Source organism: Macaca nemestrina, chromosome 11 (genome assembly GCF_043159975.1).
Source record: "Macaca nemestrina isolate mMacNem1 chromosome 11, mMacNem.hap1, whole genome shotgun sequence".
NCBI classification, from domain to species: domain Eukaryota; kingdom Metazoa; phylum Chordata; class Mammalia; order Primates; family Cercopithecidae; genus Macaca; species Macaca nemestrina.
Genome location: NC_092135.1, coordinates 630,969 through 656,602, shown reverse-complemented (window position 1 = coordinate 656,602; position 25,634 = coordinate 630,969). Strand labels below are relative to the sequence as shown.

Sequence of the window (25,634 nt, the reverse complement as noted above, 5' to 3'; positions counted from 1 at the left end):
CTGCTCCCCTCCTCCTCTTGCCTGAGGAGGTCAGGAAAGGCTTGGTGCGATTCAGATACTCACCTCATTCCCAGGAAGGTCCCTGAGCCAGGGCGCTGTGCCCAAGCCGCGTGGACCCGGGCCTCCTTCCCTGCCCTCTTCCTTCTGCTCATCCTGGTTTAGCGTCTGCAGAGAAAGCAGGAGACTGGTCCGGCCCTTGGGAATCTTGGGTCTTTCAGGGTCCCCTGAACTGCTGTCCACGTAGCTGTAGCTTCCAAGAGAAACCATGGAGACGGCGCTACCCCTCCCAGGGTAGTGGGGACCCGTCCGCTGAGCATTAGGCCTGGGACTCAGGGGTTTGGGGCTCGTGGGTCTGCAGGGCGTCCCGGGGTTTTCATATGCCAGGTAGCTGGCAGAGCTGGAAGGCAGGGTGTGTGCGATGCCAGCCTGCTGGGCCCGAGGGCTGCCGGGGGACACCAGCCAGGACTTTTCAGGAAAGATACCTGAAGGTAGGTACCTACCGCCTTCCCGGGCGGCTGTGCACTTGATGGTCGGTTCACTTTTCCTCCTGCGTTCTGGAGAAACTAAACTGGGGGGCAAAGGTGTGGGGGCAAGTGGGGGTGCCCAGTGATCGCTAAAAACATAGCCCTCTTTGTCCCCCGCCCGTTCCTCACAGTGGCTGTCGGTCTCTGCCGGGGAAAGAATTCCGGGTCCTAGCAGCGGTCTCACTAGGGCGGGCTTTTTGGGGCTTTCGGTGTCTTTGCTTTTCAGAAAGGCCCGCCAGGAACCCTGGCGCAGCCTGCTCTTCTCCTTCTCGCCCTTGGGAGAACCTGGGGAACGTTCCTGGGTGTTCTCTTTCTCTACAACGATTGACTCAAAAAAGCTTGAAAAGGTCTTATGAGCCAAGGCTAACCTTGCCCTGAGCTTTTTCTCCGTTGTTTTGAGTCTCTTTGCGTTGCAGCTCTCAGAGGAAGGCCCTCGCCTACCAAGGTCCCCTGCGGTCCCCATGTGCCCAGTCCCTGCCGGCCCTGCGGTCCCGTCGCCTGCAGCCTGTGGGGCAAACTCGGGCCAGGCGCTGGCATCCCTGTGGTGCAGAGGCGGCGGGTCCCAGCGGGCCGTCCGGGGCGGATTCTCCGGGGGGAGCCCCTCGGGGCCTGAAAGACCCCCGCCGCGGCCCTCGGTGGTCGGGGCCGGGTCCCCTCCTGGGCTCTCAGCGGCCAAGGGCCTGCCCTTCCTGAAGGAGGTCACCTTGGAAAACGTGGGGCGCTTCCCAGGTTCCTGCACGGCCTTGCGAAGCCCGCGTGGCGGCTGGGGCGGCTCCAAGGCAGGGATACGCGGGCGCTGGCCCGGGGCTGCTGCAGCGCCGCCCTCTGGGGCCTCCCCGGCGCCACGCTCCCCGGGCCTGGGGCTCTGGCTCTCCCCACGCAGTGTCTCTCCCGGGGGCGCCTCTGTGCTCGGCTTCTCCACCAAAGCAGCTCGGGGAACCAGCACGCTCCCGAGCTCTGCGGCCTGGGCCACGGGCTGAAGCAGCTCACACTCTTTACCGGCTGGTGTTTTCCCCGTAGCGGGAGACTCACAGGCGGTCTCGCCAGTGCTCGGGGGAGATTCCGGTCTTTCCTCAGGAAGGCGAGGGGGCAGTGCTTCTGGAACAGGCCTCGCATTGCTCCTGGCGGCCTGAAGACCTTTCTGCTCCACAGCCACAATGATAAGGGCGCCCCTGCCCCTGGAGGCCTCACCGCCTGCTTTGGGCTCCAGCTGCGGGCCCATGGCACCCCCAGGCCCCTGTTCACCCTCCTCAGCCCCAGGGCCGCAGTGAGACACCGTGGCTGCCTTGAATTCTGAAAGACCTTGCAAAGCCTGTTCCCTGAAATTGGGGTCTAGAAACATGGCCTCTTCGGCTGCCTTTGAAGTGTCTATTGCGCTTGACTTCTGGGTGGTCTCAGGGGCATCTGAACTGTCACTCACTTCCAAGCAGCCCATTGAGTCTCCACTCCACACCTGGGTCCCCTGACTGCTAGGCTGCCGTGGGAACTTGGCCCTGGTGGGTGGCTTGCTTTCCACGCCGAGCACATACTTTGATGTGAAATTACTGGTTTGGTTTCCTGCCTCGACAGAAATGCCCCAGAGGTGCTTCTGTGTCTGTCTCTCAGCAGCAGCTCTTGGTGCGAGTTGGGTGCCTTGGGGTTCCTGGGTTCTGCTTTCTGGGCTTTGCTCCGACTTGTACTCAGCAGGCTCAGGCACTTCCTCCGCACTGAGCTTCACTAACTCTGACGTGAGGCATGAAGCCACCAGACATGACCTGGATTCCTGTCTTAACTGGTTTTCCCCCAGGAGATCTGCAGAAGGAGTGTCCTGAAAGGCCCTTTGCAAGCGAAACCCATCGGGCTTGCAGGGACCCTGCAGATGCGGAGCCCCACTTTGAAAAGCAGGAAGCGGGCCAGCCAGCGGGGTGGGTGTAGGGGAAAGGGCGTTTTGTGTTCTTGGATCTCGTTCATTTTCTTCCCCTTCCTTCACAGGGGTGCCAGACTTCACAACATTCGGTCCCATGGGATCCTCGGGGCACTCTGAGGAAAACCCTGCTATGGAATGGGCCCTGACCGGTGCCCTCATGTGCCCACAGTCGTGTATGGGGGATGCCCTATTCTTGTCACCAATAGTTTCTGGGGCACTATGATGACGCTTGGTGTGTAGAAGGCAAGATGTTCTCAAAGGAGGCTGGCAGGGAACATCCAAGTGGGGCTGGGACCAGAGCAGTTCTGTGTCCCCTGCAAGGCTTAGAGTACTTTCCCTTTTTGTCCTGGTCCCCAGAGGGGCTGTGCTGTCCACTGGGTCTCTGCTAAGTGGCACAAGTGCCCTGGCCCTGTTGTGGATATGTGGCCAACTCCGACCCAGTTCACAGCACCAGAGAAGGAAGGGCCAGACCACTGGGATGCCCAGATAGCCCTCAGACCTGGATTTCTGAAGAGAGACAGCGGAGAGCCCTCTGAGGTCTTGAATAGCCACCCCCAGTTCTGGCTCTGGACCGCTGCTGTCTGTGGCCCTCTGTAAGCAGCACCCTGTGTGTCGGGGAGCCCCTGCCAGCAAAGCCTCTCGCTCCAGGCTCGTCGCGCAGTCCCAGAGGTGTCCTGCCTCCTGTTCTCCAGCAACGGTGGCAAAGGCTCGCCACCCATTTTTGCAAGAGTCGTCCTTTAAGCCAGGGGACAAACCGAGTTCTTCCTTTGCATGAAGCCCAGGAACACTGGTCAAATGCTGCTCTTGAGGGGGTCCAGTTGCTGAGACATCAGGGTATTCCCAAGGCACTTCTGTGTCTACAGGGGTACCTCTCAGAGGGTGGAAGACTCCCCTCGGGAGGTCCCCAGACAAGGACTCTGTGTCGGAGGCACTTTCAAAGGGGTCAGTTTTTGTGTCTGATCCAGTTTCACTCTGCTGGGACAGTGTTTCAGAATCATCGCGGTCTGTCTGCCGGCTCCATCCCTGCTCCACTTGTTCCACAGGCGATGTGGGGAGCTGGTTATCTTCAATCTCACCTTCACCTGGCAGGTGTGCACCTGGCTCTGGAGTCTGGGAGGGCAAGAAGAGAGGAGTCAGAGACAAGGCCTGAGGACATCTGTGCACATGTTTACACCGTGCCTGCCTTGGCCAGAAGGAGGAAGGCTCAGAAACGGCTCATCAGTTCCCCAGGTGCCCCTAGGAAAGGAGGTAAGTATGAAGGGTTGCCTTTTATCAACACGGAAAACAAGTGATGAGGCCAAACCCAATCAGCAGGGAGAAAAGGCAGCACATTCTTAAAACAACCCCATTAAAAATCAGAACAGGACCAACGCGCATGTGGGTTTATGTAGGTATAAATACGTTGCATAAGTCATGGCGAAAAGCATACCTCTGCCTAACATTTTCAGCAAGAAGAAACAAATTAATATGTTTGCATTGTTCGTTCTTCCGTAACCAACTGGTTTAAAGTCGATGCCCTTGCATTGAAGAAGTGTTTTCTGAGTTTGGTTTGTTAGAGCAAAAAAACCCAAAAAGAACGGCAACAACAAAAACGAGAATGATTGAAGTTGCAAACACATTTTGGGATGTTATAAAGCTTTGAAGACAAGAAGAAAAATAGAGAACTGCAAGTATTTCCCTCTCTCGTTACACATTTCTTAAACTACTTATTGAGATATACATTTTCAAGCATCCATTTGAAATGCACAGATCTATGAGATTTGAAAACTGTGTGCGTTCCTGTAACTACCATCGTGATAAAAATCTAGACTGTTGCCATTTCCCCAAAAAGCCCCCGCCCTCCCCAGTCAGTCCCTGCTTCCCTCCACCTCCTCACAATGACCTGCGTTCTGCCACACAGTCTTGCTTTGTCTTTTCTGGAGTTTCAGATAAACAAATTACACAGTAGCCACCCTTATCCACAGGGGATATGTTCCAAGACCCCCAGCGGATGCCTGAACCACTCCCCCCAGTACCGAACCCTATCTGTATCGTTTCTTCCTCTACATGCATACCTATGACAAAGTATAAGCTACAAATTAGGCACAGTAAAAAATTAACAAAATAGAACAATTCTAACAATAGACTGTAACAAAAGTTATGTGAAGTGGTCTTTCTCTCTCAAAATATCTTATTGCACTGTACTCACCTATTTTCGGACTACAGTTGACCTCAGGTAACTGAAACCTTGGATGAGGGGGGACTATTGCATGTTCTTTTGGGTGTGGCTTCCTTCCCTTAGGCATCATGGCTGTAGCATGTCTCAGTGCATACAATGACTTGAACTCTGACCAACTGCTGTGCACACCAATCGATGCACAAACTCCCCAAAGCTCCCCCAGGCCCAGAGCTGGCCAAGCACTCAGCCCCATTTCTTACGAAGGCTACTTGACATAAGCTTTGTACAGAAGCCATTCGCCCCACCGGCCCCTCCCAGGCATGGTTTCCCAGGACTTGTCATAAGAGCGTTCTCAAAGTAAAATGGCTTTTAATTCTTAACTGAGAGAAGGAAAACACACACACACCCAAAGCCAGTGCTGTGTGAGGCTTTTAAGGGGCAGGGTAGGACATGAGGAATAACATGATCCTGCAGTTTCAAGTAAGTTGCAAAGCAGAAGGCGTTTGGAATAGAAAAGGAAACATTAAAAATCAAACCATTTGGGAAGGAGGGCTGTGTGGTGGTTACAGGATGTCCCAGAGGAGAGAAGTGAAGGAACCAGGGGTCTGTTGCAGGAACTGTCTCCGGCCGCTGCCTCCGTGGGGCCAGGCGCTTTCAGCATGCCTACCTCCCACGGCAAGGAGAGGACCAGAGCATGCCCAGACAAGCACAGAGAACTGTGCAACTGCAAGTGGGTGCTGTCATTAACCATTGAACTGAGAAGGTTGCTAAGGCTGGGCAGGGTGCTCAGCTCAGTGACGCCTGGCCTGCAGGGCACCCGCGGCCCCTCATCTCACCAAACTGGCTAAGAAACCAAGAACTCATCTAAGGGACACTGGAGCCATCCTCAGCATCGACATAGCTTGGTGTCACCTTCCAGACTCATGTAGGCATCACTGCTTACATGCGCAGACACAGAGAATCCCAGGTCCCAAGTCCCAAGTGACTAACGATCAGGACCCTGGCGACTAGAATGCCAGTCGGCTCGTTTCTGCCCTCCTTGCCCAGCATCACTGCCCAGGACACTACCTGTGAGGCAGGGGCTGGTGTCTTGCGCTGGGTGGAGGGTTCAGCCTTTGTCTGAGTTCCAGGTATTTTGGCAAGAGGCCTCCCTCAGTCTCAATGAAAACAAAAGCCTTTGGGGGAAAAAAAATCTAAGGTAACTCTTCCAGGTGACAGAGCTGGTGCAGTCTGAACAGCTGCATTGGAAGAGCAGGTTTGATTGATTGAAGTGTACAGATACTGAAATTCAATGAGTACATTAAAAACCACATTTGATTTGACTGAGTATGAGATTCTAATCTTATAAAGACAGACTTTCTTCCTGAGTTGATTCAGGAGTGATCCCCACATAATTTCTCAGCATAAAGTGATGTAAGTCCAGGGTTATGTCCTGGGAATGGCCTGGGGCTGGAATCTGGAGCAAACAAGTATTCTTTCTGTGGAGGCTCAGGGTTTTTACAGGGGTGGGAGTGGGTTACATTTGAAAGTCTGAAGCAGGCAGGCTCCATTTGGCCACAGGCCTGGCACTTCCTGACTGTCTTATTCTATAACTAGATGAGGCTTTAGGGCAAGATGTTGAGCCTGTCTCCCGTAAGAAACAGCTGCAGTGAGTGTTCCACAGCGGGGTAAACTGCTGACTACCAGCCCACCAGGAGGGGAGGATGGTGTTGACGGGCAGGCCCCACATCCCACCTCCTCCTTCTGACCTCACCGCTTCCCTGCCCGCTACCCCGACATTGGCCGACACCTCCAGTGGAGCTAGCCTCTCCTGGGCTCTCCTCTGCCCTCTGCAAACTCCTCAGTAACATGGCTTACATTTAATCTGCACACTTCCTTATGGCTCATTCACTTTTTAGAGAATATTAGTATGTGAGGACACAGTGTCCCTTCTAAAAACCACTAGGTTTAATCGGTGGTATGTCCATTATCTTGACAATTCTAATTTTTTAAATAACCTCATTATAATTTCCTCTTTGGCCTGTGGCTTAGAAGTATGTTAGTTATCTTTTTGTTTCTGATTTCTGTGTAATGACACTGTCATCAAACAGTCGTCTGTGTGATACTGAGTTTTTGAAGTACACGGTCCTACGTTGGAGATGAGCCATGGCTGTTGGAAAGGATGGTGAATTCTCTAATGGGTCGGTGCAGTGTTAAGGGATCATTAGATCAGCCTTGTTGACTGGTTAAATCCTCAGTAGTCTTACTAGTTTTTCCTCTGTGATTAGGAGAAGTGTGTGGAAACCTCCCACTATCCTAGTGGATTTGTCAAGTTCCTCTTTTAATTGTTACAGTTCAGCCTTATGTGAGCAGGTGCATAAACAAGTTCAGAATTGTTCCTGTGAGTCGCTTCTTTATTACCAATGGTAATAAAGGCTTTTACTTTCTTATCCCTAAGAAAGACTTTTCCTTTAAAGGCCATCCTCTGATATTAATACACCCACACTGGCATTCTTTTGGTTAGTCTTTGCCAGCCATGTATTTTATCCATTCTTTTATTTTCAATCTCTCAATGTTCCTTAGGTGTGCTTTTCATAACCAACATATAGCTGGACTTTCCAAATTCAATCTTTCTTATTATTACACCTTTTTTTATTATTATACCTTAAGTTCTGAGGATACATGTGCAGAAAGTGCAGTTTTGTTCCATAGGTATACACATGCCATGGCGGTTGGCTGCACCCATCAACCCGTCATCTACATTAGGTATTTCTCCTAATGCTATCCCTTCTGTAGTCCCCCACCGACTCCCCCAAAGGCCCTGCTTTCAGTCACTTTTTTTTTTGAGACAGAGTCTCTCTTTGTTACCCAGGCTGGAGTGCAGTGGCGTGATCGAGGCTCACTGCAAACTCCGCCTCCTGGGTTTACTTACGCCACTCTCCTGCCTCAGCCTCCCGAGAAGCTGGGACTATAGGCACCTGCCATCACACCTGGCTAATTTTTTGTATTTTTAGTAGAGACGGGGTTTCACCGTGTTAGACAGGATGGTCTCAATCTCCTGACCTCGTGGTCCAGCTGCCTCGGCCTCCCAAAGTGCTGGGATGACAGGTGTGAGCCACTGCGCCCAGCCTCAGTCACTTTTTTTTTTTTTTAATTATACTTTAAGTTCTAGGGTACATGTGCATAACGTGCAGGTTTGTTACATATGTATACTTGTGCCATGTTGGTGTGCTGCACCCATCAACTCGTCAGCACCCATCAACTCGTCATTTACATCAGGTATAACTCCCAGTGCAATCTCTCCCCCCTCCCCCCTCCCCATAATAGGCCCCGGTGTGTGACGTTCCCCTTCCCGAGTCCAAGTGTTCTCATTGTTCAGTTCCCACCTATGAGTGAGAACATGCAGTATTTCGTTTTCTGTTCTTGCCATGGTTTGCTGAGAATGATGGTTTCTAGCTGCATCCATGTCCCTACAAAGGACATAAACTCATCCTTTTTTATGGCTGCATAGTATTCCATGGTGTCTATGTGCCACATTTTCTTAATCCAGTCTGTCACTAATGGACATTTGGGTTGATTCCAAGTCTTTGCTATTGTGAATAGTGCCGCAATAAACATACGTGTGCATTTGTCTTTATAGCAGCATGATTTATAATCCTTTGGGTATATACCCAGTAATGGGATGGCTGGGTCATATGGTACTTCTAGTTCTAGATCCTTGAGGAATCGCCATACTGTTTTCCATAATGGTTGAACTAGTTTACAATCCCACCAACAGTGTAAAAATGTTCCTATTTCTCCACATCCTCTCCAGCACCTGTTGTTTCCTGACTTTTTAATGATCGCCATTCGAACTGGTGTGAGATGGTATCTCATTGTGGTTTTGATTTGCATTTCTCTGATGGCCAGTGATGATGAGCATTTTTTCATGTGTCTGTTGGCTGTATGAATGTCTTCTTTTGAGAAATGTCTGTTCATATCCTTTGCCCACTTTTCGATGGGGTTATTTTTTTCTTGTAAATTTGTTTGAGTTCTTTGTAGGTTCTGGATATTAGCCCTTTGTCAGATGAGTAGATTGCAAAAATTTTCTCCCATTCTGTAGGTTGCCTGTTCACTCTGATGGTAGTTTCTTTTGCTGTGTAGAAGCTCTTTAGTTTAATTAGATCCCATTTGTCAATTTTGGCTTTTGTTGCCATTGCTTTTGGTGTTTTAGACATGAAGTCCTTGCGCATGCCTATGTCCTGAATGGTATTACCTAGGTTTTCTTCTAGGGTTTTTATGGTATTAGGTCTAACATTTAAGTCTCTAATCCATCTTGAATTAATTTTCGTATAAGGAGTAAGGAAAGGATCCAGTTTCAGCTTTCTACTTATGGCTAGCCAATTTTCCCAGCACCATTTATTAAATAGGGAATCCTTTCCCCATTTCTTGTTTTTCTCAGGTTTATCAAAGATCAGATGGCTGTAGATGTGTAGTATTATTTCTGAGAACTCTGTTCTGTTCCATTGGTCTATATCTCTGTTTTGGTACCAGTACCATGCTGTTTTGGTTACTGTAGCCTTGTAGTATAGTTTGAAGTCAGGTAGCGTGATGCCTCCAGCTTTGTTCTTTTGACTTAGGATTGTCTTGGAGATGCGGGCTCTTTTTTGGTCCCATATGAACTTTAAAGCAGTTTTTTCCAATTCTGTGAAGAAACATATTGGTAGCTTGATGGGGATGGCATTGAATCTATAAATTACCTTGGGCAGTATGGCCATTTTCACAATATTGATTCTTCCTATCCACGAGCATGGTATGTTCTTCCATTTGTTTATGTCTTCTTTTATTTCATTGAGCAGTGGTTTGTAGTTCTCCTTGAAGAGGTCCTTTACTTCTCTTGTAAGTTGGATTCCTAGGTATTTTATTCTCTTTGAAGCAATTGTGAATGGAAGTTCATTCATGATTTGGCTCTCTGTTTGTCTGTTACTGGTGTATAAGAATGCTTGTGATTTTTGCACATTAATTTTGTATCCTGAGACTTTGCTGAAGTTGCTTATCAGCTTAAGGAGATTTTGGGCTGAGACAATGGGGTTTTCTAAATATACAAGCATGTCATCTGCAAACAGGGACAGTTTGACTTCTTCTTTTCCTAACTGAATACCCTTTATTTCTTTCTCTTGCCTGACTGCCCTAGCCAGAACTTCCAACATTATGTTGAATTGGAGTGGTGAGAGAAGGCATCCCTGTCTTGTGCCAGTTTTCAAAGGGAATGCTTCCAGTTTTTGCCCATTCAGTATGATATTGGCTGTGGGTTTGTCATAAATAGCTCTTATCATTTTGAGATACGTTCCATCAATACCGAATTTATTGAGAGTTTTTAGCATGAAGGGCTGTTGAATTTTGTCGAAGGCCTTTTCTGCATCTATTGAGATAATCATGTGGTTTTTGTCTTTGGTTCTGTTTATATGCTGGACTACGTTTATTGATTTGCATATGTTGAACCAGCCTTGCATCCCAGGGATGAAGCCAACTTGATCATGGTGGATAAGCTTTTTGATGTGCTGCTGGATCCGGTTTGCCAGTATTTTATTGAGGATTTTTGCATTGATGTTCATCAGGTATGTTGGTATAAAATTCTCTTTTTTTATTGTGTCTCTGCCAGGCTTTGGTATCAGGATGATGTTGGCCTCATAAAATGAGTTAGGGAGGATTCCCTCTTTTTCTATTGACTGGAATAGTTTCAGAAGGAATGGTACCAGCTCCTCCTTGTACGTCTGGTAGAATTCAGCTGTGAATCCATCTGGTCCTGGACTTTTTTTGGTTGGGCCTCAGTCACTTTTAACCAGCGTGTGGCTCGTGAGCATTTCTGTGATTGCCACTCTCTCTGGGGTTCTACCTCCCACTGAATTCCATACTTTTTGAACTCTCCCTTCTTTTCTTGTCCTGGGAATTACTTGTGTGTGTGTGAACTCAACTAAAGCTTGTTTAGGATGACATGTTTTACTTATAGGTTTAGCTTTTGTTGTGAGGAGCTTCTTGGGAAATGTGTAGTGTGCTGTGATTCTGGAATCAGAAGTTCTGGACACTGCTCCCGCAGTCGGGCCGCCACCCTGCCGATCCCTGAATTAGCCAGCAGAGGAGCCCATGACACTGCCAAATTCAAGGTTCTTTGTTTTCTTTTGTTTTTATTACTATTTACTTTTTTACAACTTTACTGATGTATAACTGTCATAAAAAAACCACATATATTTCAAGCGTACAAATAAAGTTTTGACACACATCTGTGAAACCATGACCACCATCAATATGATGACCATTGATCTCTTTCCCTTCTGCCTCTCCTCACTCCTCCCTCAGCACCCTCTCCTTCCCCAGGCAACCTTTATCTGCTTTTTGCCTTTTCTAGAATTTCATATAAATGGACCTATGCTGTATGTATTTTTTGTATTTGGCCTTTCCCACTTGGCATGATTATTCTGAAATGCACCCGTGTTGTTCCGTGTGTTAGGAATCCATTCCTTCTATTGCTGACCTGTGTTCCACAGTACGGCTATAAGGCAATTTGTTATCTCTTCACCTGCTGATGGACATTTGGGTTGTTCCCAATTTCCGGCTTCTCACAGAAAGCTGCAGTGAACATCCATGTACAGGTCTTTATACGGACATGAGCTTTCATTTCTCCTGGATACATACCGAGGAGTGGGATGATGCTGTACCAGATACACAGGGTAGGGGCATGCGTTCAACTGCTCAGGAACCTGCTCTCCATTCCCATCCTCACTCCCCACAATGTCTGAGGTCCCGCTGCTCCACAGCCTCCCCAGCACCTGGTACCACCAACCTTGTTCATGTTACCCCTCCTAGTGACTATGAAGCAGTATCTCCTTGCGATCTGGATGTGCACTTCCCTCAGGGCATATGATGTTGAGCATCTTTTCACATGTCTTTTCCATCTATACATCTTTTTTGGTGATGTGTCTTCACGTCTTTTGCTCATTTTTAAAAACTGGGTTGTGTTCTTACTATTGAGTTTTAAGGCTTCTTTGTATATCTTATATAAGTCTTTTGTCAGATATATATTTTCCAAATAGTTTCTTCCAGTCTATGGCTTGCCTTTTCGTTTTATTACCAAAGTCTTTTAAAAAGCAAAACGTTTTTATTTTATTTTTTTTTAGATGGAGTCTCACACTGTCGTCCGGGCTGGAGTGCAGTGGCGCAATCTCAGCTCACTGCAAACTCTGCCTCCCAGGTTCAAGTGATTCTCCTGCCTCAGCCTCCCAAGTAGCTGGGATTACAGGCGCCCGCCACCATGCCTGGCTAATTTTTTATATTTTTAGTAGCGACAAGGTTTCACTATGTTGGCCAGGCTGGTCTCAAATTCCTGACCTCGTGATCCGCCCACCTCAGCCTCCCAAAGTGCTGGGATTACAGGCATGAGCCACCGTGCCCAGCCAAAAACGTTTTTATTTTGATGATGCCCAGTTCATTGGTTTTTGTAGGTCAATTTTGTGTGTTGAATTAATCTTTTCCCAACCTAAGGTCACTAAGATTTTTCCTATTGTTTCTCCCAGACTACAGTAGGAAGAATAATGCCAACCCCCCACCACCAACTCTGACAAACATATTCATGCCCTAATCCCTAGAACCTGTGAATGTTACCTTTTATGGCAAAAAGGATTTTGCACATGTGATTATGCAAAGGATCTTGAGGATGAAATTATCCTGGATTGTCTGGATGGCTCCTTACAAAGGAAAACCGAGGCCAGAGAGTCGGCGTAGAAGATGTGACGATAGGAGCAGAAGCTGGAGAGATTCCAGGAAGGGATGAAAGCCGAGGAATGTGGGCAGGAACATGCCCAGGGGCTGGAAAGGCACCCATCCTCCCTAGAGCCTCCAGATGGAACCAGCCCCACGATGCCTGGATTTCAGCCCAGCGAGCTGCGTGCTGGACTTCCTGACCCCCAGAACTGTAAGATGATAGACGTGTGTTGTTTGGAGTCAGAGTTTATGGAAATTTGTTACGGCAGCCACCGGGAACACACAGACCAACATTCTTCTTGACTCCAGTTTATCTCTTTCCCGACACGCTCCTCTTGGGGTTTCAGCAGACCTCTTACCCCTGGTTTTAGTTCCTGGATGGTGGCTTCTGTGTCTCCATTTCTTGGTCTCCCCTGAATGCTGGTGTCATCGTTCTCCTTCCCTTCCCAATTCACTTGCCCTTCCCTGATCAACTCCCCACTCTCACAGTCTCAACTGCGCAGCATGAAGATGACTCCCAAGCCTTTGTAACTTGGAAGGACCATAAGTACATTTTGCTAAGTGAAAGAAGCCAAACTCAAAAGGTTGCATATTGTATGATCCATTTATATGGCATTTTGGAAAAGGCAAAGCTACAGGGATGGTAAACAGATCAAGGGTTTCCAAGGGCTGGGGACTGGGGACTGGAGAATGACTTGACTACTAAAGGGCAACATGAGGGAAATTTTTAAGTCATCAAACTGCTCTGTGGTATAAACTTGCCAAAATCTACTGAACTACACACCACCAGGAGTACATTTTACTGAATACAAATTAAACCCACCCATACCCACACCCACACCAGAACACTGGGGGAACCCAAGATGGACTATAGACTGTGACAAATGACTCCAGCTGTACTCCAAATTAATGATGTAGCCATGCTGACAGGGGTAGGAAATAAAGGAGCTGACCTAAGTGACTTCAGAGAATGATGTGTGGATCGGATACTGAGAGGCTAAAGACAAAAAGGACTTTATACAAACACAGTACTTGAGTTGCTACATTTCTCACCGAGTTCTAGGATAGCAATCTGAAACTATTTTACATGTTTACCAGGGCTGTTTTGCCATGTTGGCCAGTCTGGTCTCTAAACACCTTGTGGATCATGAGAACCAGGTTTCTTACCATCAGAAAAAGAAGTTACAAATAAAGACTTAAGGCTAGAATGAATCCTGTGGTGTGGGTTGGAGTTGGAGATAACAGATATCAGGTAACTCACACTTAAAAGTACATACATTTTTATATTTGTATACGAATCCATGCACAAATGCTTTCACACACACAGACCAATAGGCAGATAATGAAACATAAATATGTATATATATATGGATTAATATATGCAACATATGTTTATCTGCCCTGTCTGCTGGGAGAGCTAAAATCAGTGTCACCACAGTGGCTATGAACACACTTCAAACCCAAATCTTGGTTTCTAAATACCATTCTATAAAAGAACCCAGGTTCTCCTGGAAGAAGTGGCTGATGCCAGGACTGGGCAAGGGCAAACAGAAGGTGAACCTGGAGCACAGTGTGGTGCCAAAAAATACAGAAGTGTTCAAGAACTAAAAATAAGGATGGGAGCTCCTGAAGGGCACAGAAGCCAACTGAAAAGAGCTCTTGACAGCTAGTAAGTGAACAGTCTGGGTAACAGCATAAATAACCATAGGATTGGATTATAATCCAAAGAATAAAGTAATTGTCTATAAACCCATACTGATACAAATAAGTGACTGAATACAGTAGTCCCCCCTTATCTGTGGGGGATGTGTTCCAAGACCCCCAGTGAGTGCCTGAAACTGCAGATAATATTGAATCCTATATACACTATATTTCCTGTACATACATATATACCTATGATAAAGTTTAATTTATAGATTAGGTACAGTAAGACATTAATAAAATAACTAGTGATAAAGAGTAATTATAATATACTGTAATAACAATTATGTGACTGTGGTCTCTCTCTCTCCCTCTCAAAATATCTTACTGTATTATACTCATCTGTTTTAGGACCAGGGTTGACCTTGGGTGACTGAAACTGCAGAAAATAAAACAGTGGATAAGGGGGTGCTGCTCTAAACGCAAAATGGGGGAGAAAAGAAAACTATTCCTTACAGAAAAATTCCAATTAATAAATATTGAAAAACTGAGGGAAATAGAGAGTCACCATGAGAAATCCACAGTAAGAGTTCCTGCAGGGAAGATGTACTAATGAATGCTAAATTATGATAGTCATTAAAAGGTCATACACTGACCAGGTAATCTCACTTGGGAGATTCTAACTTAAGCAAAGATTCAGCAATGTGACATGTTCATTGAAGTGTTCTTTGCAAGAAAAAAAAAAAAAGGATAAATGACTTGTGCTCAACACTAGGAAAATGATTCAGCAAATTAAACTATATACACAAAATGGAAAATTAAACAGCCATTAAAATCTTAATTTATAAGGGTTACTTAGAAAATATAGAATGTGTGATAGATAATTTTGTGTATTCTGTAATTAAAGAGCATTTACAGCAATATTAAAAAACATTGAAATAGGCCGGGCGTGGTGACTCAAGCCTGTAATCCCAGCACTTTGGGAGGCTGAGATGGGGGGATCACGAGGTCAGGAGATCGAGACCATCCTGGCCAACATGGTAAAACCCCGTCTCTACTAAAAAATACAAAAAAAAAAAAAAAAAAAAAACTAGCCGGGCGAGGTGGCGGGCGCCTGTAGTCCCAGCTACTCGGGAGGCTGAGGCAGGAGAATGGCGTAAAACCTGGAGGCGGAGCTTGCAGTGAGCTGAGATCCAGCCACTGCACTCCAGCCTGGGCGACAGAGCGAGACTCCATCTCAAAACAAAAACAAACAAACAAACAAAAAAAATTGAAATAAAGAAACAATAAATAAAATTTTTTATTTGTTTGAGACAGAGTCTTGCTCTGTTGCCTAGGCTGGAGTGCAGTGGCGTGATCTCAGCTCACTGCAACCTCTGCCTCCCACGTTCAAGCGATTCTCATGCCTCAGCCTCCCCAGTAGCTGGAATTACAGGCAAGTGCCACCACACCTGGCTAATGTTTGTATTTTTAGTAGAGACAGGGTTTCGCCATGTTGGCCAGGCTGGTCTCAAATCTTGGCCTCAAGTGATCCACCCACCTTGGCCCCGCAAAGTGCTGGGATTACAGGCATGAGCCACCATGCCTGGCCAGTGTTTTTGTTATAGTCAAAATTGTTCCTCTCCTCTAATTGCCACATAAAGCAGTTAAATTATCTTCACAATTTAAAAATGTTTGGAAAAACGTTGGGCTTCCTTTTGTATACATATAAATTGCAGGTCATTCTGTCAGGAATTCCAACAAACCATCAGCTCCAGAAGGGGCCATGGCAATCACTTCTTTGTAGTCCATACAATGTTTAGGTGCAAGTTCTGATGTACAGAAGGATCTCAATGTTTGGATCCTGATGGTCAGTATTCCTTGCTGTCATATCAAATGGATGGAGTCCTTTTTCCTCTTCAAGTGACAACTTCTATTTCATCAGTGGGGAACCTGCACTTCTAGCCCCACCTGGCAGTAACGAGGCGGTACTCCCCTCCCCTCAGAGCAGGGTCAGAAGAGGCCCACTAAGTCTCAATATTTAAATATAAGGTCCCGAGCCCCATAATGTAACACCCACACTGTGCAGAATAAATAGAAAATTACTCCGCATATTAAGAAGCAGAAAAATCTCTATTTGGATGACAGAAGGCAATCAACAGAGGCCAACACCAAGACAGCAGAGAGATGCACCAGTCAGGACGGCTGTTCCTAAAGCAGCCAGGAATAACACTTGTTGGTGGGGTCGTGGAGAAAAGGGAGCTCTTACACATTGTGGTGAGAATGCAAATGAGTTCAGCCCCCATACAGAGCAGTTTGGAGATTTCTCAAACAACTAAAACTAGAACCACCATTTGACCCAGGTATCTCACTGCAGGTTATCTACCCAAAGGAAAATAAATTATTATATCAAAAAGGCACCTGCACTTCTGTGTAGTGCTATTCACAAGAGCAAAGACATGAAATCAACCTAGGTGCCCACCAGTGGTGGAATGGATAAAGAAAATGTGGTACATAAACGCCATGGAGAACTATGCAGCCATAAAAAAGAACAAAATCAAATCCTTTGCAGTACATGGATGGAGCTAGACGCCATGATCCTAAGTGAATTAATGCAGAAACAGAAAACTGAGTATTTCATGTTCTCACTTATAAGTGGGAGCTAAACATTAGGTACACACAGGCACAATCATGAGAATAATAAACATTTGGGGGAGGGGAGCAAGGGTTGAAAACTACCTATTGGGTACCATGTTCGCTACTTGGGCAACAGAATCGGTAGAAGCCCAAACATCAGCATCATGCAACATGTAACCAATCTGTACATGTATAGCTTGGATCTTAAAAAAAAGTCAGCCGGGTGTGGTGGCTCATGCCTGTAATCCCAGCACTTTGGGAGGCCAAGGCGGGTGGATCACGAGGTCAAGAGATCAAGTGTGGTAGTGGTAGAGACAGATAGAGTGGGAAGCCCACTAGCACTGGGTAGTTGGAGAACAGGCCAGGGAAAGTACTCTCTATCTTCTGGGTCAAGATTCCCTGCTGACCTGCTGACATCACCAACAGAGATCAAAAGAAGGCCCAAGCAGAAGAAAGAAGCCAACCAGGATAGCATTGCAAATGCTCAGAAAACTAAACTGTCACTGGAATTGTAGCCAACAAAATAGACTAGAGCTACATGCTAAATCTAAATAGGGTAAATGCTTGCTATAATATAAGATCTAAATAGGGTCAAGAGTCTTTTAACATAAGATCCAGAATGTCTACACTATAACTAAAAATCACTCGTCACACCCAGAATCATCAAAATCACAACCTGAATGAGAGAAAATAATCCATTGATCCCAACACTGAGAAGAACCAGACAGAACAACCCAACAAAGATTTTGAAGCAGCCACCAGAAAACCGCTTCAATAAATACTTATCAATACCCTTGAAACAAATGAAAAAATACAAAGCTTCAAAAAAGACATTATAAAAAAGAAGCAAACAGAAATCATAGAATTGAAAAGCATGATGATGGAAACAAAACTGAATGAATGGATTTGACAGCAGAATGGAGGGCATAGAAGACAGAATCAGTGACCTTAAGGACAAGCCAATGATTTCTGAATACGAGAGAGAAAACAGACCGAAAAAAATGATCACAGCCTCAGGGACATTTAAAGCGGAGGAGAAAGGGGGAAGGACTGAAACAGGTACTCAACAAACAGTGGCTGAATTCTCCCAAAATCTGGAAAAAGACATAGACCATAGATTCAAAAAGCTGAATGAACTCTAAATAAGATAAACCCAAAGGAATTCTTGCCAAAATACATCACAATTAAGTTTCTGAAAATTAAAATCAAAGAAAAAAAATATTTAATTCTTTTTTTTTTTTTTTTTAAAGACACAGTGTCACTTTGCTGCCCAGGCTGGAGTGGAGTGGTGTGAAATTGGCTCACTGTAACCTCCGCCCCCTGGAGTTCAAGCGATTCTCCTGCCTCAGCCTCCCAAGTAGTTGAGATAACCCGGCTGATTTTTGTACTTTTAGTAGAGATGGGGTTTCATCATCTTGGCCAGGCTGGTCTTGAACTCCTGACCTCATGATCCACTCTCCTCGGCCTCCCAAACTGCTGGGATTACAGGGGTGAGCCACCACATCCGGCCAGAAAAACATCTTAAAAGCAACCAGAGAGAAACAAGGCATTACCTACCGAGGACCAGCCATTCAAATGACAGCTTTTCTCATCTGAAACCACAAAGGTCAGAAGAAAGTGGTACATTTTTCAAGTGCTGTAAAAAGAACATTCAGTTTTGAATTCAATATACAGTGAAACGAATCGTCATTGATGAAGGGGAAATCAACATTATCTCAGATGAAGGAAAACTAAAGGAATTTGTGGTGAGAAGACTTAGTCTCAAACAGTGGCCAAGGCAACCCTCCAACAGGAAGAAAGGAATTATGGGAGAAGACCTGGAACTTCAGAAAGGAAAGAACATAGACTAGGCAAAAAAAGAAATGAGCATAACACACTGTCCTGTCTTTGTGAGTTTCTTAAAGCATAGTTGATGGTTGAAGCAAAAATTATAACATGGTTTGTGCCAGTTCTCAGTCTACACAGAGGGAACACTGGAAACAATTATATTTTAAAAAAGGATGAGGCTGGGCGTGTTGCTTCACGCCTGTAATCCCAGCACTTTGAGAGGCAGAGGCAGGTGGATCACGAAGTCAGGAGCTCAAGACTAGCCTGGCCAACATAGTGAAATATTTTCTACGAAAAATACCAAAATTAGCTGGGTGTGGTGGCATGCACCTGTAGTCTCAGCTACTTGCGAGGCTGAGGCAGCAGAATCGCTTAAACCTCGGAGGCAGAGGTTGCAGTGAGCTGAGACCTTGCCATTGCACTCCAGCCTGGGTGACAGAGCAAGACTCCATCTTAAAAAAAAAAAAAAAAAAAAAAAAAGGATGATAAAGGGAGCTAATGGAAATAAGGCTTCAATAGAAGCCTTCCAGTAGAAGCAATAAAATGTCTATGTCAGGAGGTGATTAGTCACATGTATACATTGTAATACCCAAAACAACCACTAAGAAAACTACATAAACATATATACTCAAAAACAGGATAAGTAAGATTAAATCCTACAAAATTAAATCCTTCAAGTAATCATCAGGAAGGCAAGAAAAGAGAAACACAGGAACAAAAAACAAAACAGAGGAGACAAATAGAAAACAAATAAGAAAGTAGCAGGCTTAAGTTCTAACATATCAATAATAGTTTTAAATGGAAGTAATCTCTAAATACACCATTGAAAGATTGGCATACTGGATCAAAAAAACATGATCTAACTTTATGCTGTCTAGCAAAAAGCTCATTTCAAACATAGCTTAAAATTTTTAACACAGGTTAAAAGTTAAGAGATGGAAAAAGATATGCTAACATTAATTTCTTTTTAAATAGCAGGAGTGGCAGGAAGACAAAGCGACCTTCAAACTAACAAACAAACAAAATTACCAGGGGCAAACAATGAAATTTAATGAGAAAAGAATCAATCTAACAGATCTAACAATCTTAAAATATGTATACCCAAACAAGAGCTTCAAACTACATAAAACAAAAGTGGATGGAGCTCAAAAAAGAAATAGAAAAACCCACAGTTATAGTTGGGGACCATCAGCAATTGGTAGGACTACTAGACAGATTATTAGCAAACATAGAGAACAACTAAATAACATAATCCACTAAGTGGATCTAATTGACATTTATAGAACAGCCCACTCAACATCAGCAGAATATACATTTTTTTAACGTCCGTGAAGCAGTCACAGAAATAAATCCCCTGGGTCACAAAACAAACCTCAACAAATTTAACACAATTGATACTGTACAGAGTGTGTTCTCTGATTGTATTAGAATCAAACAGGAAATCAATAACAGAAAAACAACAAGAAAATCCTCTAATAGTTGGAAATTAAATAACATATTTTCCATAGTTCAAAGAGGAAGTCTCAAGGAGAGTTTTAAAAATACACAGAACTGAATGAAAATTAAAATGCAACATACGTAAAGCTAAGGCTGTGCTTAGAGGGAAATTTATAGCACTAGATTATAACAGAGGAGAAGTCTTAAATCTATAATCTCAATTACTACTTTAAGAAAGTAGGAAAAATAACAAAAAATTAGCTGGGCATGGTGGCAGGCACCTGTAGTCCCAGCTAGTTGGGAGGCTTGGGCAGGAGAATGGTGTGAAACTGGGAGGGAAACTTGCAGTGAGCCGAGATCGCACCACTGCACTCCAGCCTGGGCAACACAGCGAGACTCTGTCTCAAAAAAAAGAAAAAGAAAGTAGGAAAAACGAGAACAAAATAAACCCAAATGAAGGAGAAGAAAATAATAAATATAAAAACGGAAATCAATGAAATTAGAAATAGGACAATGGAAAAATTCAATGAAACAAAAACCAGCTGATTAACATCCAGCAAGATCGACAAAGATAAAATGAGATACGTATAAAAACCAATTTCCAGCATGAAACAGGATATCATGATACATCCTGCAATTATTAAAGGGAATACTACAAACACCATTATGTTCACATATTCAATAACACAGAAGAAATGAGCTAATTCCTAAAAATGACACAAACTACTGAAACACAGCCAAGATTACATAGATAACCTCAATAGTCCTTTAACCATTAAGGAAATCTTTATTGTAAGCTCTTGAAAAAGATCTTTAGGTCCAGATAGTTTCACTGGAGTGTTCTACCAAACATTCAGAAAAAAAGAAGAGGAGGGAACACTTCCCATCTTATTTCCTGAGACCAATATTACCTTGTTATCAAACCAAAGAAAGTACCAAAAAAGAAAACTATAGACTAATACCTCTCATGAACTTAGATACAAAAATCCTCAACAAACTCTTAGCAAATAAAGCTCAGCAATATATAAAAAAGAATTACATATCATAACCAAGCGGGATTTATTCCAGGTATGCAAAGCTGGTTCAACTTTGGAAAAGCAGTCAAGATAATGCAACATATTACCAGGCTAGGGAAAAAAGAGAGTAGGTTCCTATCAACTGATGGAGAAAAACATTTCACAAAGTCCAGTACCACCCATTCATGATGAAAACGCTCAGCAGGACAGGAACAGCGAGGAGTGACTTCAACTGGATTCCCCTGGCAAGATCTGGCAGGGGTGCGGGGTGCAGGGTGCAGGAAGGAATTACATGAAGGAATTACCCATTCTCTGCCCCACCTTACTCTAAGGATCATCAGATGAGCTTCCCAAAGGCTCCCTCTCACCTGCTTAGAGCCTTTGGTGGCTCTCCCGTCTGCCTTCCAGTGCCCCTTGTCCCTCTGGCTCCCTGAAGTCCACAGGTCAAAAGTATGAAACCACTGCACAGCAGACACACGTGCTGTCCCTTCTGCCCAGGCTGTCCCCCTTCCCAGTCCTGCTCATTATTTCAGGCTCCACTTAGATATTCTTCCTCCAGGAAATTGCCCTGGCTTCAGCGAGGGAGGCCTCCTGAGCGCCGCACAGTGCTGTGTGTTCACTCGTCTGCGGCATTCATTAGACTGTGTTACAATTGCTCGTGATCAATTCTTATTCCCCCATGATACGTGAAGGCACGGGCACTGAGGTGGGCAGAATTTCGGCCCCCATTACCTTCACCTCCTGGTATTATGCCCATGAATATGTTATGTTATGAGGCAAAGAAAACTTTGCAGATGTAATTAAGGTTACTAATCAGTTGACCTTAAAATAAAGAGAGGACCTTGACTGGGCTGGATGTAATCACATGCTTAGAAGCAGAAGAGGAAGGCAGTGAGATGTGGCAGAAGCCAGGCATTCGCAGGTGTCAAAGAGCTTGCTGGCTGTGAGCTGGAGGGGCTACATGCAAAACTGATGCTACAATAGAGTTCCACGCAGAGGCAAGAAGCTGGGAATATGAGCTGCATGCCTGTGTTTGGGAGTGGGCTGGGGACCTTCCTGGGGCCCCCCTATCGAACTGAACCCCTAGTGTGCTGCAGCCAGGCCGTCAAATGCTGTCCACAGACACTGCAATCCATCTGTCACTGGCTCCACCAGCTGTGCGAGTGCGTGAGCTGCAGGGCCTTCCTTTCCAGTGCTTGTGACCCTGGCTTAGTCCTGAGACAGGTGTGGGCTTAGTCTGCCTTCTCATCTGCCTGTCATTGTTGTGTTCGCACCCACCGCCTTCTCCTCACAGGTGTGTCCTGGCTGCTTGCAGGACCCTGAATGTGTGTCTGCCCAGAGCACTTCACGGCCCCTGGGAACCCAGGCCTTCCTTTCTCTCTCATCCTCTTGGGAACCTAGCAGTGCTGCTGCCTCGGGAAGCCCTCCCAGTCCAGATTCACTATGATGTACTCCTTTTTGCATTGTAAAATTTACTCGTTCACTGCCTCATGCTGAATCTCTGCTCCATGCCAGGCCCTGTGCTTGGCATTAGGGACATGTAGAAACATGCCGGGTCAAATCGCATCTCCATAGGGGCACCCTGACTTGGAGAAGCAACATAACTGCTCACTCACCCTGATCCCCCCGTGGAAGGCTCCCCACTTCTTCACCGCCCGACCTGAGTGCAGGATTTTAAATGGTGCATGTGAATGCAGCAGTGCCCAGCACGTTGTCAGCCTGCTGCACAGGGTTGGCTGCCACCATTCTACCCTCACACTCAGGAGAGATTCAGGTCTGTGGGGCTCCTGCTCCTGCAGAGAGGGCTCTAGCCTGGGGGCATCTTTGTGCTCAAGGCACAGGGAGGAAATGAGGATAACAGGAAACAACTGCTCTACATAGAAAAGAAAATGCATTTTCCCTATTTACAAATTTCAGTATTAATCTCAGCACACACATGCATAACCCTGTATTCTGCCTGTACTTGTATATTTCTTCTGGCACCCTCACCGTGTGTTAATAGGAAGGTTCGTTTTGTTGCTTAAACCTAAAAAGCAAACATAGTTTCTGTTGCCCAACATTGCCAATCTGCAGCCTTCACGTTCATTACCTCTTTTGATCTTCTCAATTGCTTTATGTATTACCCTCACCTCCAGTGGTGAATCAGTAGCAACATGGTATTATAGAAAAATGAAAAGACTTTTCTGGAAGAGTCGCCACCCAGTCGTGTGTCTGTGGGTCAGGGACCTGACCTGCCTGAACCTCAGCTTCCTCATCTTGAGATGGAAGAGAGCACACAGTATTACGTGCCTCTATGAGTTCAACCAAACAGCAGGAGTAAAATGCAGGCAAGTAGTGGGCATTGAACAAATACTGGATCCTTTCCTCTTTTAGTTTCAAACTCACAAACTGAAGTGGTCAGAACTCAAACCCACACCCTCTGCCTCAGGGCTTGTGGCCCTCGCACTGCTCCAGGTTGGCCCTGGTGTCCCACCAGGCCCCACATTACCCGCTGGAGGCCAGACCTTGGTGTTGGTAGGGCAGTGCTCACCACTGGCAGACCAGACTGTGCGTGGGAAGCACCTACGAATCCGCTCAGCTCCGTGGAAGCACAGGGCCTGCCACAGGTGCACGGATTCTCTCAAGACCCCAGAATCCACAGGCCCATCACGAGTCCCCAAGGAGGCGCTAACATTTCCAGAGCTGCAGCCAATAGCTCCAGCCTACCCAGGACCTGGCCCTTCACTTATCCACACGCTGCTTGTCCTTTGTTTCATGGGAGGCAAGGGCATGTACATTTTACTGAGTGTGCTGTTGGTTAAAAAACAAAACCACGTCCACTGACAGACAGGGAGTGTGCTGCAAGGGGAATGTTAGTATTCCACCAGCATTAGGGGACCAGGAGCTGGCATTTACGCTTTCACTGCAGGTGCCTGGGACCTAAGATTCCTCTTTCACTGAACCTCGCAGGAACTAGTTCTCTTCCCTTCCCCAGCCTGGTGATCCAGTCGGGCAGACTAACAATAACTTAGTAGCGACCACATGCCTGGCATTTTACCTGATTTAATCCTCACCCCTGGATGATGATGCTCACTATTCCCACGCAGACTCAGCTGCCACAGAACAACTGGAGAACCCCCGATGTGAGCAGTGTGGCCATGCTGCTCCAAGACACAGACCCTGCTCTTCAGGATGCCTGCAGCCCAGGTCTCAGAGGCCTACTTCTTCCTGTCTCTTCTAGGCCAGCCGTGGTCCTCTTTGTTGGCCAAATATCAGTGACAGTGATTCTGAAATATTACTAATATAGCAAGAAATGTGAAAATTACTGGTAGAGGAAATAGAAGGAAAACGGGCTCAGCTCCACGCTCTGCAGCTTATTCACTGTTGTACAGTTAGCCATCCTCTCTGGGCCTCACGTTTCATCTGCAAAATGGGATAGCCATTCTCATCTCATATTGCTGCTGGGAGGGTTCAATTAGGTGCCCGGAACATAGTGGACTACTGCAGTGAATGGCGATGTCCTCCCCGTGTCTGCAGGCAGTCCACACGCTGTGGGCTCAGAACAGTTACGTGGCGTGGCAGCCCTGAGCTGTTGCTGCCAGGAGAATGGTTTCCACTTGGATCACAACAAACAGGAGTCTCTCCCTGTCTACCCTACACAGAAACCCTCCCATTCACCAGCATGGATGCCTCCAAGATAACGTAAGTACTTACAAGAATATGGCATTACAAGTATTCTAGTACAACAGAAAGAACAAAAGTTCACGTGTTAACATTTATGTAAGAGGTTCCACATGTTGTACAGTGCCTTAGATTAAAAAATCAAAAAGACTATATAAAAATCAAGACCTGGCAATTTAATGGAAAAAGAATAATAGTCTTTTCAACAAATAATACTGGAACTATAACCATATGCAAAAGCTACAAAATACAAAAAAAATAAAAATAAAAATAAACCCCACCAAACCCCCAAAACCCCCACATCGCACCATATATAAAATTAACTCAAAATAGATAATACACCTAAGTGTTAGGACTAAACCATAACACTCATATAAATAAATATAGAATAAAAGCTCCATGATCTTGGATTAAACACATAAGGTTCAAAAAGCTCAAACCATGAAAGAAAAAAGTGAAAATCGAACTTCACACAAATTAAAGGCTCTTCCTGTTTAGAAAACACTGTTAAGGAAAAAGCAAGCCACAAGTTGGGAGAAAGGATTTGAAAAAATATGTATCTGCCAGGGAATCATATCTAGACTATGTAACAAACTCAGTAATAAGAAGATGAACAACCCAATAAAAGCATGGGCAAAATTTTGAACCAACACTTAACCAGAAAAGATGTACAGGTGGCAAATAAGCACATGAAGTGATGCTCAGAAACACTAGTCATTAGGGAAATATGCACGAAAATCACAATGAGAATTGCTGAAACCCAAAAAGCTAAGGATACCAAGTGAGGCAGGACACAGAGTGACTGGAGCCCTGCCCTCAGCTGGTGGGAACATGTGACCCCACAATTCTGCTCCTGGATGTTTACCCAAAAAAGTGAAACCTATGTTCACACACAGATTTGTAAGCAGATGCTCATAACAGAGGCAGTCGTAATAGACAAACCGGTCACAACCCAAACGCCCATGGTTGGCGCATGGTAAACACATGGCAAGGAACCACGGGCCACTCCTCAGTCATGGAAAAGGAGTGGGCTGCTCACACGCACAACACCATGGTGAGGTCTCAAGGCACGGTGCCACCTGAAAGCAGCCACACACCGAAGGCCACACACTGCACGATCTCATTTCCACAGG

General features: G+C 45.6%; 1 protein-coding gene across 1 annotated transcript in view; it reads right to left on the bottom strand.

The window, feature by feature from the left end:
• Positions 1-25,634, bottom strand: part of LOC105464145 (Rho guanine nucleotide exchange factor 4) — a 209,245-nt gene that overhangs the window by 131,495 nt on the left and 52,116 nt on the right. Inside the window, exon 2 of the mRNA XM_011711806.3 lies at positions 64-3,540. Within this exon, the coding sequence (XP_011710108.2) occupies positions 64-3,540 (3,477 nt within the window). The remainder of the gene's footprint in view (positions 1-63; positions 3,541-25,634) is intronic.